This window comes from Mixophyes fleayi, chromosome 1, assembly GCF_038048845.1.
Source record: "Mixophyes fleayi isolate aMixFle1 chromosome 1, aMixFle1.hap1, whole genome shotgun sequence".
Taxonomy (NCBI): Eukaryota; Metazoa; Chordata; class Amphibia; order Anura; family Limnodynastidae; genus Mixophyes; species Mixophyes fleayi.
The window spans coordinates 170,474,976-170,490,371 of NC_134402.1; the positions used below are offsets into that span (position 1 = coordinate 170,474,976).

The following is a 15,396-nucleotide window of genomic DNA, read 5'->3' on the forward strand; positions in this document are numbered from 1 at the left end:
TACTGTAAATTATAGGAGGCTATTAGAAGTCATTGATGACTCTATGAAGGCACAAGACGCTTGCTGAGTGCAATTCTAACTTAGAATTAGTAAGGAGTACATCACTTTCATCGTAGTTACATTTCCATAAGCAAAAATGAATAAATAGCCCATGTCAAATATTACACTCACTGATTAAAACAAAACACAGCTATAGACAGCACATACGGACACAAACAAACACACCCACATACATACAAGAGTATTTTACAAGAAGCAATAAATTTTAATTATAGGCAAAACTGTGATCAATGTTTTTGCATGCCTTGATTATCAGATAGTCAATGCATTGTACTGACATACACTTCTTTTTGGGGAGTAGAACAATGGCACACAATTAGGGTCGCAACTAAAAAAAAAAAGGTTGCACCCCACTGAGATAGGATTGAACCAAGTGTGATGCTTTAAGCAGCAGAACTGTTAAGTTGCTATTCAAGCCATAGCCTAAACATGCCAAAACATGCCATGAGAACCATTAATCTTTTAGCTGTGATTAATATATTTTACCAGTATCCTACATATAGGATTTCTTCACTACACACATACATGCAGTATGCACTAGGCACTTTGTAATATTTAATGCGATAAATTCTCTTTTATAACCATTTCATGAATCCTTAGCATTATTTAAAGGTGATGTGAATATTAGGATGTCTTTTACTTATTTTTTATCACTATTTAGCAGTTGAAACATTGTTTTGCTGCATAGTGTATTCCAGTATTGTTTTGTACTGTATACTATTGTCATATTTCTAGTTTTCTGTCTTTGTTACTACATGTTGTAGAAATTCACAAACAGTGTGTTTGCCTTTCCTCAACACTTACACTTTTCAAAGGTATACTATACTTTGGATGAGTAATCAATATGCAATTGCTGCTTTACAGAATTAAAGTTTCAGCCACAATTTCACAACAGAAACCAAATATTAATTAAGATAATAAAAAGAAATGCTTACAATGTACTCACCAGAGTTGAAGGAAAACACATTAATGAGTACAATAAGACATTGAGCCCACAGGATCATGTTCATCAAGAGTCCCTTTCTCTGTCAGTTTTAGTCATGTGCTGTCATGGAACAGATTTCTGTGACACCACAAATTAATCCTTGAAAAGACAGAGGAAGGATTTAATGCAATTCCATCGGCATGAAAAATAATTAGAGCGTACTTTACTGTTTCAGCTGTCTGCTGCTCCGAGCATGGATCCAATCTCTGGATCCTAAGCCCTGCCCTGTTTAACCCTCCCAATGCCCTCTGTCTTCTAAGCTGGTATCAGATATTATGCCAAAAAATATTAAAACAGAGCTACCAGGAATATCGTAATAGCCCAAAAGTAAAAATAATTGATATTAATGGCTAAGCTATATTATTATAAGGATAATATATAGTATGTTAAAATAAGGTATTTAATCTTCATATCTTTTTGTTTTATTTAACGTTATTTTATATTAAGAAACATATAACATGTAATTTCATTATTCAGAATAAAACATATGGAAACATGTAAAGGGACTTATAACACCTAGAAAATAAAAGTTAAGTTAAACATAATGCAAAGAAAAAAGAATTCTGACTTCATGTCCATGCTTTGTAAAGAATAAAGGGATGATACCATGTTGAGCGCATTTGCGATACAACTTGCAGACGCAATTTGCGTTTATTAAAAAACCCATATGCAAAGTGGCAACTATCTTAAGATTTTCTTCCCACTTTTGCCCATGTTTTTAGCTATATATTTTTTTTGCAGCAAATGCTAAAACCTCTTTAATAGAGGAGAAATAACTCCCCATCTTTTTTCCGGATTTTTTTTTTTGCTTATACACGCACACTAAAGCATAATATATGTATGAGCGACAAAGAAATCATCAATCTCCGGAGCATTTGCAAAACGCCAATCACAAGTGGCTCACTATTGCTGGGGAATGTCATAATGATAAGTCGCTGTTTTAATCTTCCCCCTGACCATCTATAAATAATAAGGTTTCTTGTGCACCTTTGTCACTGTCTTTATCTGTTCAAAATTGCGCAAACATGCCCTAAAGCTGGGTACACACAACAGAAAATTACCACAGGTACGATTTTTGTAACAATTTTACCAAGGACTGAAAGTCCTGATGAGCATGCAGATGAAAGTGTACACACTATACTCGATTTACCTTCAGATCTGTGCTCTTCATCTGTCATAAACATCTGCTGAAAAGATCGTGACTCTGCACACTCTATAGAGATCTACCTATTAATTCTGGTTGTGAGTGTATACACACTTCCACCTTAGGCTGACATCGTTCCATTGTTGATAGTGATTTTTAGTCAGTTTAAAAAAATGTAATGAAACCATAAGCTGTGCTTTGGTACAATAAAACACGATCGTGGGAGCGTACACACTAATGTGATATCGGACCAAAACCTGTAGTGTGTACCCAACTTTACTGTACTCAGTCTATGGTAAACTCCACCATCCCTCCCCTTCCCTCCTATCCAGATGCAAGCAGGCAAAAGTGGCAGGAGCACACAAATCTGCATGGGTGCATATGGGTTGTGACCACTTTTCTGGGAATGCACCCAGCGATTTTGCGCAATATATGCTATGCAAATTGGTGTAGTATTTACTAGGTATCATCCCCTAAAGATATACACAACATTCCTACATTTAACAGTGTAAACACTATACGGATGATAGCACACTGCTAATAAACTAAATATAAGATTTATACTCCAATCCTGCAATATTAGAGCATAACATACTCCAAATGATAGATGGTCTTGTAAATTATACAATTGGGTATATCTTATGCCATTACATTGGCAAGTGAAATTTTAAAACACCTGTCTCTCCCTGTGGTTTATGTATAGCTACACACACATATATATTTAAATAACATTAACCACCAGATGTCACCATTTCTTATCTGATGCCTTGAAAATTTCAATAAAAGCAACACACTTTCACACAGCTGGAAGTCACGTGTTACTACAAGTTATATGTCAAATACCAAGATATTCCATACAGCACCAGAACCAGTGCTGCACAGATAAGTTTCTGGCACAGATATGATGTGGTCGCATGGACTGGTGCAGATATGGTGTGTCTGTTAAGTGCACACTGAGGGCAGAGCTTAGTGTGGGCAGTGTCGGCCTGGGGCATGAAGGGCCCACCGGGGGACAGCAACGCTAGAGGCCCACCAGAGGGGGTGTGGCCAGCCATCATAGAAACGAGACCAGACACTAGAGGGGGAGTGGTCAGCCCACGAAGGACAGCTAGCACCATAGTGTAGTATATAAAGAATGCAGTGTGTGTATAAAGAGTACACAGACTTGACCTGCCCCTTAGGTTGGGCAGAACAGTCACCAAAAATCGGGATTGTCCCACTAGACCAGGATTGGCTAACCTGTGGCACTCCAGGTGTTGTGAAACTACAAGCCCCAGCATGCTTTGCCAATATATAGCAGCTTATTGCTGGAAGGGTATGCTGGGACTTGTAGTTTCACAACAACTGGAGTGTCACGGGTTAGCCAAGCCTGCACTAGACTCAGAACATTTGATAGACTGTCCTACCTGTTCTTGCCCCTTTAATACCTGTGGCTGCTGGTTTCTTTAGTTGCGGCTTGTCTGGATCCTGGAATGTTGGGGACCCTATTTGGAAAAAAATAATGGGTACATTTAGAAAATTCCAACCAGCCCTGGCGTTAAATCAATAGGACCCACAATTAATACTTAGGCCTTCCTCAAGCCCCAATATTAAAGTAATAGCCTTCCCATTTAATAAACCTATTTCCCTCCCTCCAGACAGTCCCTGCAATAAATTAATCACATTTATATATATAATAAATATACCTATTTCCCGCATCCGTCACTGTCGTTAAATTCATATTTACATTTAATAAATAGACCTCATGCTCCTCAAACTCAGCCCCACATTCAATTAATAGCCCCCAAACCACCCCATCTTAAATTAATAGTCCCCACTATAAAATTAAATTTTTCCACCTTCACCCTACAAACAAAATAGCACCCATTATTTAGCCACCGCCTACCACACACACATTACATTGCCACAAGCCCGCTGTGCCATCACACACATTGCAGCAGTGCCATGCTGCTTTTGCTACCCCCTTCTCCTGGCCCCCCACCATCACCCTGTGCCATGCTGCTTTGGACACCCCTTCACACTCTGCCATGCTGCTTTGGCCCCCCCCTTCACACTCTGCAATGCTGTCTGTGCTCTCCCTTCACTCTCTGCCATACTGTTTTTGCCCCTCTACACTTTCTGCCATGCTGTCTTTGCCCCTTTTCACTCTCTACCATGGTGTCTGTGCTCCCCCTTCACTCTGCCATGCTGTCTGTGCTCCTCCTTCATGCTGTCTGTGCTCCACCTTCATGCTGTCTGTGCTCCTCTTTCATGCTGTCTGTGCTCCCCCTTCATGTTGTCTGTGCTCCTCCTTCTTGCTGTCTGTGCTCCCCCTTTGTCACGAATCGGGGTCTTAGCCCTGTTTACACCACTCGGCGGTATCATATTACTGTATATCTTCCTCCTGGTCGTATGCAGCATGTTATCCTGGGACAAGCGTGACTTCTGTCTGCAGCACTGGAGGCTGCCATCTTGGGTGAGACATTTGCTAAGCTTCCTGCTGAGTCTAAACACCTGATTCCATTCCCCAATTGGCTTCCTCTGCAGACTATAAGAGTCCCCTCCTACACTCAGCAAGTTGCCAGTGCAACACTACCTAGTTCCTGGTTCCAGATCTACAGTTGCTGTTTTGGCTGCTCCAGGCTACCTGCTTTATACAGAGCTCTACCCTTCATGTGTATTCAGCCTCATCCTGATTATATCTTCTCCTCCCGCTGTGTACAGATCTCCATCGTTACCTCTGAGTGTATTCAGCCTCAACCTGCTGTTATGTTATGGACATCTCTCAGTGAGTTCAACTTCATCTGTTGCTATTACATGAACTGCAAACCTTTAACCATTTTGTATGAATTTAATTTCTTCTGCTGCTGTTATATGAACTGCAAGCATTAACCGTTTGTGTGAATTCAACTTCATCTGTTGTTTTCTGAATTACAACTATTAACCATTTGTGTGAATTCAGCTTCATTCTACAGCTGAAATAAATACCTTGGTTTGTTATTCCTCGTGTGGATTCACCATCTTTGTACCTGCAAGCAAGCTTTATGAGCCCCCCAGTTTCCACTAAACTCCTACCACAGCTAGTCCCTGGGGTCCCGAGATGGATCCCAGAAACTCTATTGCCGTGACAGTTTGCACTGGCCCAATGGATCCGGTAGGGGAACATACCCCAAGGGTGGACTTAGTCCGAAGTCAGTTGAATGCATGGAAAAACAGGAAACTACTCAGGAGCAAGTGATGAAATATTTGCAAGAACTATCTGCTTGTATGGCAAACCTCCAGACTGCATTGACATGGAGACCTACCCAAATCCTTTCAGAGAGTACCAGTGTCAATGTTGTACCAGGTCCACCATCCTGGTTGGTTCTTCCTATACCAGCAAAATATGATGGAGACCCAAAGAACTGTAGAGGGTTCCTGAACCAATGCAGTATTCACTTTGAGCTACAGCCGGCTAATTTTCCCACAGATCGAACTAAGACTGCCTATATTATCTCCCTTCTATCAGGGCAAGCCCTAGCCTGGGCATCTCCCCTCTGGGAGAAGTCTGATCCCATTCTGTCCAACGTCAATGAGTTCCTAACCCTATTCCGGAGAATATTTGATGAGCCTGGGAGATCATCATCTGCCGCTGCTGACATCCTGCGGTTATGACAGGACCAATCATCTGTGGGACAATATGTAGTCCAATTCAGAACCCTCAGAACTATCATGGAACAATGACGAACTTTTGGCAGCCTTTTGCCAAGGTCTTTCTGACCGCATCAAGGATGAGTTAGTCACACGAGACTTGCCCACCAATCTGGATGAACTGATCACGTTGTGCAATCGGATTGTCACACGACGCTCATTCGGCTTCCATAACCGAAGACTAAGACATTCACCTGTCCCTCATTAAACAGACCTCAGCTCCTAGTGTTGGATTTGCACATGCGCAGACCTAGTACCTGTCTGTCCATGGCAAGATTCCTATTGGTTCCTGGTTCTGGCTCCAAACTTGAAAAGGCACTTCCTCCCTTTCCTCTGGGCCTGTTGATCAAGTTACCTGTCTGATTGGGATCTTGCCTATTCCTTACTGCTCAAGCTGCACCTGTCTCTGCTGTGTTGCTGTTCCACGGGCTATACAGCTCAAGTTGCACCTGTCTCCGCTGTGTTGCTGTTCCACGGGCTATACTGCTCAAGCTGCACCTGTCTTCACTGTGTCATCGTTCCACGGGCTGGACCGCTTAAGCTACACTTGTCTCCGCTGTGTTTCTGCTATACAGGCTGTGCCGCTCAAGCTACATCTGACGCTGCTGTTTTACCGCTCCACGGACTGCACTACTCAAGCTACACCTGTCTCCGCTGGGTCACAGCTCCAGAGGCTTCTCTGCTCAAATCACTCCACTTCCTACTATCGTGCTGCCTGGCTCATCTCATCTGCATCTGCCTCTGTGGCTCGGTTGCATTACAGGTTGTATCATTCAAGCTGCTTGATCTCATCTATCTCGGTTGGCTGAACCGTTCCTGCTGCCCTTGTATCTATTTGCATAGCTGTATTACGGGCTACTCCACTCAGGCTGCTTTTATCATGATTACCCTGCTGGCTGGACTATTACCTGTACCTCTCTTATCTTTTCCATTCAGCTGCTAGACTGTTCATGCTATTACTACTATTAATTATGCCGTTATACTGCTAAGCTGTATTTACACCTGTTACGCTGCTAGTGGAAATATGCACGTTACCATTACTCTCCTTGTGTCAATATACTAAGACTGTTCTGTTCAACCTCTAGTCATCATTAAACCGCTGATTGTATTGTTCATCCTGCATCTGTCTTTACTCCGCTGCTTGGTTGTAGAACTTACAACATCACCAGTGTGTCTACATATCAGTTACTATCCACTCCCCTGAGACCTTGCCTAACACTCCTGGTAGGGACCACGACCTACGGGTGAATGCCGCTAAGCCCAAGTCACCTTGCGGTGACCCCTGGTGAAAACCATTTGTCCGTTAGACTCTGCGCCCTGCTGGGAGTAACATCAAGTTGGGCAGGTGCAAAACCATGACACGGATAGATCTGACGTTCCGAGAAAGAAGTTTAGAGAAAAGTGGTTCAGAGTATATGAAACCACATCAGACTCCTCGAATCCAGTTCCCTTCTCCCCCTCAAGAAGAACCCATGCAGGGCCCGGCTCTCGCCCACCGAGCGTGAGCAGAGGGTCAAGCAGAAACTCTGCATCTACTGTGGTGCTTCCGGCCACTATCTGAAATCTTGCTCCCAGAAGTCGGGAAACGCCACCTCCTAACCAACAGTCAGGAGGCTGGGTTAGGAGTTACTGTTTGTCCTCCTCAAACTAGAGACTGTGTTCTTCCTGTGGCATTGAGACTGTCTCAAAATTCTGTGTATACCTCTGCTCTCTTGGACTCAGGAGCTGCAGGCAACATCATGTCAGGTCAGTTAGCCAAACAGTTAGCCATTCCTCTGGTCCAGATGTCTCCACCCATCTTTCTAACAGCTATAGATGGGAGTCATATTCCTGGTGGCACCATCTCCTGCCTTACATCGCCAGTGACCTTGCAAGTAGGGGTCCTGAATCCTGAGATCATTCAATTCTTAGTAATTCCTGAGGCCACCAATTCCATTGTTCTTGGTTTCCCGTGGCTCCAACACCACAACCCCTGTATCAACTGGTCTTCTCCCCAAGTGGTCTCCTGGGGCCTGGAATGCACTAAAACTTGTCTTCAGAAAATATTGCCTCATCGCAAAACTTCCAACAAAGAGACTCCTTTTATTCCTGTGCCCTACCGAGACTACATAGATGTCTTCAGTAAACGGGCTGCAGAGACTTTGCCAACTCACCGCATTTGGGACTGCCCCATAGACTTGATACCAGGAAAGATTCCACCCCGTGGACAGGTTTACCCACTCTCGGTTCCTGAGACACAGGCTATGTCTGAATATATCAAGGAGAATATAGAAAGGGGCTTCATTCGCCTATCTTCTTCACCTGCTGGGGCCGGTTTTTCTTTTGTTAAAAAGAAGGATAGCGGTCTTCGCCCCTGTATAGACTATTGGGGACTTAATGACATCACTGTAAAAAGCAGATACCCGTTGCCTCTCATCACAGAACTCTTTGATCGGGTCAAGGGAGCTACCATCTTTACCAAGCTTGATCTCTGTGGAGCCTATAATTTGATCTGGAATAGACAAGGTGAAGCGGGGAAGACAGCATTTAACACCAGGGATGAACATTATGAGTATCTTGTTATACCCTTCAGACTCAGTAATGCCCCCGTGGTCTTTCAAGGCTTCATAAACAAAATTTTCCGAGATCTCTTGTACAACACTCTAGTAGTTTACCTGGATGATATTCTTATTTTCTCTCCAGATATCAAGTCTCATAGAACCCATGTCAAGGAAGTCCTTCAACGTCTCCTTAAGAACAAGTTGTACTGTAAGCTGGAAAAATGCACCTTCGAGGTTAGCTCCATTCCTTTCCTGGGTTACATGATCTCAAGAAGAGGTCTACGTATGGATCCAGACAAGGTACAAGCCACTATAAATTGGCCTCAACTTCCTACATTGAGAGCAATACAACTACAGCGTTTCCTTGGGTTCGCTAATTATTACTGGAAATTTATTCGAGGCTCCTCTATGGTAGTATCGCCTATTACCGCTTTAACCCGAAAAGGGTCCAACTCTTCCAAGTGGTCTCTCGAAGCACAGACAGCTTTTCAGCAATTGAAACAAGCATTTATTTCGGCTCCTATCCTCTCGCAACCTGACATTAACTGCCCATTCTATCTGGAGGTTGATGCTTCCTCGGTTGGTGTGGGGGCCGTACTTTCCCAGAAGTCTCCTGATGAAGAATGGCATCCGTGTGGATTCTTCTCTAAGAAATTTCTCCCTGTTGAGCGGAATTATGCCATCGGAGACAAAGAATTGCTCGACTTTAAGTTGACTTTAGAAGAATGGCGATATTTGCTGGAGGGGCTCGTTAGCCAGTGACAGTATATCCAGATCATAAGAACTTATTGTATCTGAAGACTGCACAGTGTATGAACCCTCATAAGTCTCGCTGAGCACTGTTCTTCTCTCGGTTCGACATTCATGTTACTTAACGTCCGGGCTCTAAGAACTGTAAGGCAGATGCCCTGTCACGGTCAATAGTAGAGAATGAGGATCCCAATCCTTCTGAACCACGACCTATTATCAGTCCTACATGCATTGCATACACCAAACCTGAGCCAATTCCTCCTCATGGCAAAACTTATGTGGCAGAACCTCTATGCAAGAATCTTCTCCACTGGGCTCATTGTTCTAAATTTGCAGGACATGCTGGTGTGCGGAAAACTCATGCTCTTATACAAAGGAGTTATTGGTGGCCTACTCTTCTTAAAGATGTTGAACTGTTTGTCGCAGCATGTTCTAAGTGTGCCCAAAATAAGAGTTCCAGGCAAGCTCCAGCCGGTTTACTACTACCCCTGCCGATTCCTTCTTGTCCATGGACCCACATATCCATGGATTTTATTTCTGATCTGCCGAGTTCTAACAGCTTTAACATTATATGGGTAGAGGTTGACACATTTTCAAAACTGGCACACTTCATCTCACTACAAGGTCTTCCAGCTGCTCCTATACTTGCCCAGATTTCCATCAAAGAGATCTTCCACTTACATGGATGTCCTGAAGAGACTGTGTCTGACCGAGGAGTTCAGTTTCTAGCTAAATTCTGGTGTTGTCTGAGTAAGGCTCTCGAAGTTAACAGAACTTCTCTTCCTCACACCATCCACAGTCCAATGGTCAGACTGAAAGAGTCAATCAGGATCTGGAATCCTTCATCAGACTCTACGTGTCTTCCTCTTAGGACGATTGGTCAACTCTGCTTCCCTGGGCAGAATTTGCTCACAACTCTCACTATCATGAGTCATCTTCTTCTACCCCATTCTTCATGGTTTATGGACTTCACCCTCAAGTACCAGTATTTGCCCCGTTACCTGCAACTTCTGTTCCAGCCTCTGAAACAGCCCTGAGAAAATTTGCAGACAACGGACGGCAGGTTCATGAGTCCTTACTCAAAGCTTCTCATAACTATAAGATTTGAGCGGATAAGAAACTTAGAGACAGTCCTGACATGAAAATTGGAGACAGAGTTTGGCTATCTACCCGTAATTTCCACCTCAGAGTACCTTCCATGAAGTTCGCTCCTCGCTTCATTGGTCCATTCAAAATCTCCCAAAAAATTAACCCTGTTTCCTACAAACTTCAGATGCCAGAGTATCTCCAGGTACCAAACACCTTTCACATTTCCCTTCTAAAACCGTTGGTGTTGAACCGATTTTATGCTCCTAAAGCTGGTTCACCTCCCGCTGACTGAACAAGGCGAGGAATACGAGATAAAGGCCATTGTGGACTCTCGCTTTCGACATAATCATCTGCAATATCTGGTCAATTGGAAGGGCTATGGCCCTGAGGAGAGGTCTTGGATTAAAGCTCCTACCTTAGTCAAAAGATTCCATCAGAAATTTCCTGCTAATCCCCATGCTAGGTGTCCAGTGGCCACCGTTCGAGAGGGGGGGTGTACTGTCACGAATCGGGGTCTTAGCCCTGTTTACACCACTCGGCGGTACCATATTACCGTACATCTTCTTCCTCCTGGTCGTATGCAGCATGTTATCCTGGGACAAGCGCGACTTCTGTCTGCAGCACTGGAGGCTGCCATCTTGGGTGAGACATTTGCTAAGCTTCCTGCTGAGTCTGAACACCTAAATCCATTCCCCAATTAGCTTCCTCTGCAGACTATAAGAGTCCCCTCCTGCACTCAGCAAGTTCTCAGTGCAACACTTCCTAGTTCCTGGTTTCAGAGCTACAGTTGCTGTTTTGGCTGCTCTAGGCTACCTGCTGTATACAGAGCTCTACCCTTCATGTGTATTCAGCCTCATCCTGATTACTGCTTCTCCTCCCGGCTGTACTATAGTTCAGTGTGAGTTTCTGCTGGGCATATAGTTCCGATCAGTTGATTCTGCCAATGCTGGTAAAAATAAATGTATAAAACAAAAAAATGTTTGATCAAGCAAAATTAATAATCCAATTCTACGCGTTTCACATGGAAATAACCATGGCTTCATCAGGGTTTGCAATATGAAGTAGTAATGTGAACAAGCGCTCTTTATAGTCTCCTCCCTTCAACAGCGGTCCATGATTGGTAATCAGGCCAGAAGGGGTATATTCATACCGAAAAAAAAGACCAATTAGGGTGTGGTAATTCAGAAGGATCCGAACATATAGTAGTAACAGAAAAAATATCACATGTAAAATTACACATATAAATAAAAAAATAAAAAGTAAATTAAACAAAAATTGAAATTGAATCAAAATAGAATTAAAAATAAATAAATAATAAATAAATAAATAAAAAAATAAATAAAAAAGGAAAAGAAGGGTCAAAAATACTCCAAAAATAAAATACAATGAAAAAGGTGGTTAGTTGCCTCCAGATAGAAAGGTCCCCAAATCAAAGTCCATATTGAGACCCTTAGGTGACAGGGTGCCCATATCATAAATCCAACGAGCCTCTTCTTTTGATATTTTCTCTAAGAAGTCCCCACCCCTCTAGTCCTTAAGGACCTTTTTGATTCCCACAAATTTTAATAATGAAGGGTCATGGTTATGAAACTTTGAAAAATGCTGTGGGACACTATGCGTTTCTAGTTGGTTCTTTATATTCCATATATATGTTCAGAAATTCTAGTGTCACACAGCGCTTATTCGGCTTCCATAAACAAAGACTAAGGGCTAGATTTACTAAGAATCGTGTTTGGTGGCGGTTTGAAACCGCCACTCATCGCCGGCGGTTTAGTGGTTCAAACCGCCGCATTTACTATAGGGCGACTTGAGGCTTCAATTTAAAATGACTGGCGGTTTGGATGAAACCGCCACAAAGCCGCCAGCCAAAAGACAGGACAGGACAGTTTTAATACCTGCTTCAGAATGGCTTGATAGCTTAAATATGCTGTTTGAACTATTTTGCCATTCAGAACATTAGAGAAAGTACCATTGACATTTAAATTATGTTGGCAATCATTATTTATTGATTAAGGGGCAAAATGAATAAAATATTATCTTATGAGGGAATAAAAAATTTTCATTATATAAAGGGGATAAAATTATTTAATTATTACATTATTTGGACAATATGTCATGACAAATTGTGCAACATAAATAATTATATCCACCATTAACAATCAGTTAATAATATTATATATTCACATTTTCTACAAAATATAATGCTATAACAGTGTCCCTTAAAAAAAAATATAAAAAAAAATTATTTCATAAATTATTATTACATTTATTTTGTCCCTTTAGCAATAAATAATGATTTTCCAAATGATTAAAATATCAAAGGTGCTTTCTCTTATGTTCTGATTGACCAAATATCTGAAACAGCACACTGTTTGAACAATCTCGCTGCTCACAAGCAGCGCTTTCATTTTGGTATATTGAATGGCGGTTTTCCGGCGGCTTTATAAACCCCCTAATAGTAAATCCGGCTGTTTGTATGTTGAACATTGTTGAAACCGTCATGGGGCTTTATACAGAGGCGGGTTTGAAAACATCATTTCTGGCCGTTTGGACGGCGGGTTTAGCCTTAGTAAATCCGGCGATGGCTAAACCGCCGCCAAACCCGCCGAAAGTCGGCGGGTTTACAAACACGCCTGTTAGTAAATCTAGCCCTAAGACACTCACCTGTACCTCATTAGCAGCCCTCAAACCCTTAGTCTTGATCTGCACATGTGCAGACTGAGTACCTGTCTGTTGCTGGGAAGATTCCTATTGGTTCCTGGTTCTGGCTCTAAACTTGAAAAGGCACCTCCTCCCTTTCCTCTGGGCCTGTTGATCAAGTTACCTGTCTGATTAGGTTCCTACCTATTCTGTGTCCTCTCACCTGGATCGTCAGTGCCTCTGCTGTGTTGCTGTTCCACGTGCTATACTGCTCAAGCTGCACCTGTCTTCACTGTGTTGCTGTTCCACGGGCTATACTGCTCAAGCTGCACCTGTCTTCACTGTGTTGCTGTTCCACGGGCTATACTGCTCAAGCTGCACCTGTCTTCGCTGTGTTGCTGTTCCACGGGTTACACTACTCAAGCTGCACCTGTCTTCGCTGTGTTGCTGTTCCACGGGCTATACTGCTCAAGCTGCACCTGTCTCCGCTGTGTTGCTGTTCCATGGGTTACACTACTCAAGCTGTACCTGCCTTTGTTGTATTGCTGTTCCACTGGCTGGATCGCTTAAGCTACCCTTATCTTCGTTGTGCTGCTACTACACGGGCCATGCTGCTCAAGTTACATCTAACTCTACTGTGTTACCCCTCCACGGACTGCACCACTCAAGATCATCTACTCCACATTTGTCTCGGTGGCTCACTGGTATTACAGGTCGTATCATCTAAGCTGCTTGTTCTTATCCACTCCTTGCTGGCTGGACTGTTACTTGTACCTCCTGTATCGTGCTGCCTTTTTGTGGTCTCATATACCTGCTGCATTACCATCTCCACTTTATTGCTGGACTGTTCCTACTATTGCTATATTTGAATACACTGATTATCCTGCTATATTGTATTCACTCATACTACATTGCCGGTGGTACTGCTCACCCTGTTCCTATGTTCCTTGTGCCAATTTACCAAGACTATTCTGTGATCATCCAATCATCATTAAATCGCTGATTATACTTTTATCCTTCATCTGTTGTCTATTCGCTGTCTGGGTATAGAACTGACATTACCATTGTGCCTACCTCACAACAGTTACTATCACTCCCCTAGGATTCTGCCCAACACCCCTGGTAGGGACCGCGACCTGCGGGCGAACGCCGCTAAACCCTAGTCACCTTGTGGTGACCGCTGGTGAAAACCATTCGCCCGTTAGACTCCGCGCCCAGCTAGGGGTAACATCTGTTGGGTGGATCCAAGAGTCCAGAATACCAAACCGTGACATCTAATTTGAAGGGTCCTAATGGTACGCCCTATGTATTGAAAGCCACATGGACATTCAATAAGATAAATCACCCCAGTTGTGTTGCAAGTGATTTTTTCTTTAATTTTAAATTCTTTACCTGTTGAATAAGATTTGAAAGACTGTATAGAAGTAGTATTTTTCTGCCTAATTGTTCTACAGGCCATACACTGATTACAGAAATAGAAGCCCCCCTTCTTCTCTCCTAACCATGTCTCTGAAAAGCTTCTAGCAATAGATGGAAGAAAACTGGAAACTAATTTGTTCTTGAGGTTATTGGCTTTCTTATAAACAACAACTGTTTTTTTTATGTAAAATTGAAGAAAGCTTCTCATCCTTTAAAAGAATATACCAGTGTTTATTTCAAATTTTTTCAAATTTTCTAGAGTCACTGTTGAACTGTGTAATGAACAAAGGGCAAGCGGCATTTTCAATTTTCCTCTTCTCCTTTGAAGCAAACAGTGTATCTCTCTCTAATTCATTGATTTATTGATAGGCTTTATCGATAGTGGCTGCATCATAATTCCTCTCCAAAAACTTATTTTTGAGGGTCATAGCTTGATCTTTGAAAATTTCTTTATCCGTGCAATTACACCTGATATGCCTGAATTGGCCCTTGGAAATGTTATTCAGCCAATTCCTGTGGTGGTTGCTAGTAGTCGGTATAAACGTATTGCAATCTACTTTTTTAAAATAAGTTCTGGTCTTTAGAGAACCTTCAGTCACATATATTTCCAAATCAAGGAATTGGACTAATTCTTGGCTCATATGAGCCGTAAAGCATAGATTCAGTTCGTTGGAATTGATATATTCGATGAAAGCAGTAAGTTCGCACTGAGGACCCTTCCAAATACATATGACGTCGTCTATATATCTACGCCAAAGGATGATGTGTTTAAGAAAGAGATTGCTGTTCCAAATCCGAGATTACTCCCATTCCGCCATAAAAAGATTGGCGTAACTCGTCGCTGTCACTCACCGGACCGTGAGTGCCTCTTCCCGGACATTTAGGAACCGTGGCCGTCCTCCATCCTGAGGGCCTGCGCATGCGCAGCCCTTTCCTACCCTTCAGTGTATGTCCCTTTAACTTAATTGGCAGATCAGGCAACACTCCCTATATTAAGCACCTGTGGTCAACACCACGTGGCCTGATCTTGGAGTCTCATTCCTCATGAGTCTCTGAAGGTGTTCCTGTATTCCTCGTGTATTCAGCGCTGCTGATTCCTG

The 15,396-nt window shown here is 42.7% G+C and overlaps 1 protein-coding gene across 2 annotated transcripts in view; it reads right to left on the bottom strand.

The window, feature by feature from the left end:
• Positions 1-1,252, bottom strand: part of CHRNB3 (cholinergic receptor nicotinic beta 3 subunit) — a 43,936-nt gene extending 42,684 nt beyond the window's left edge. The window contains exon 1 of one of the 2 annotated variants that reach the window (XM_075203809.1): positions 1,007-1,252. In XM_075203809.1, the coding sequence (XP_075059910.1) occupies positions 1,007-1,070 (64 nt within the window). In that variant the 5' untranslated portion in view covers positions 1,071-1,252. The remainder of the gene's footprint in view (positions 1-1,006) is intronic. The other variant, XM_075203817.1, reaches the window with a different exon arrangement.
• Between the last annotated feature and the right edge of the window lie 14,144 nt (positions 1,253-15,396).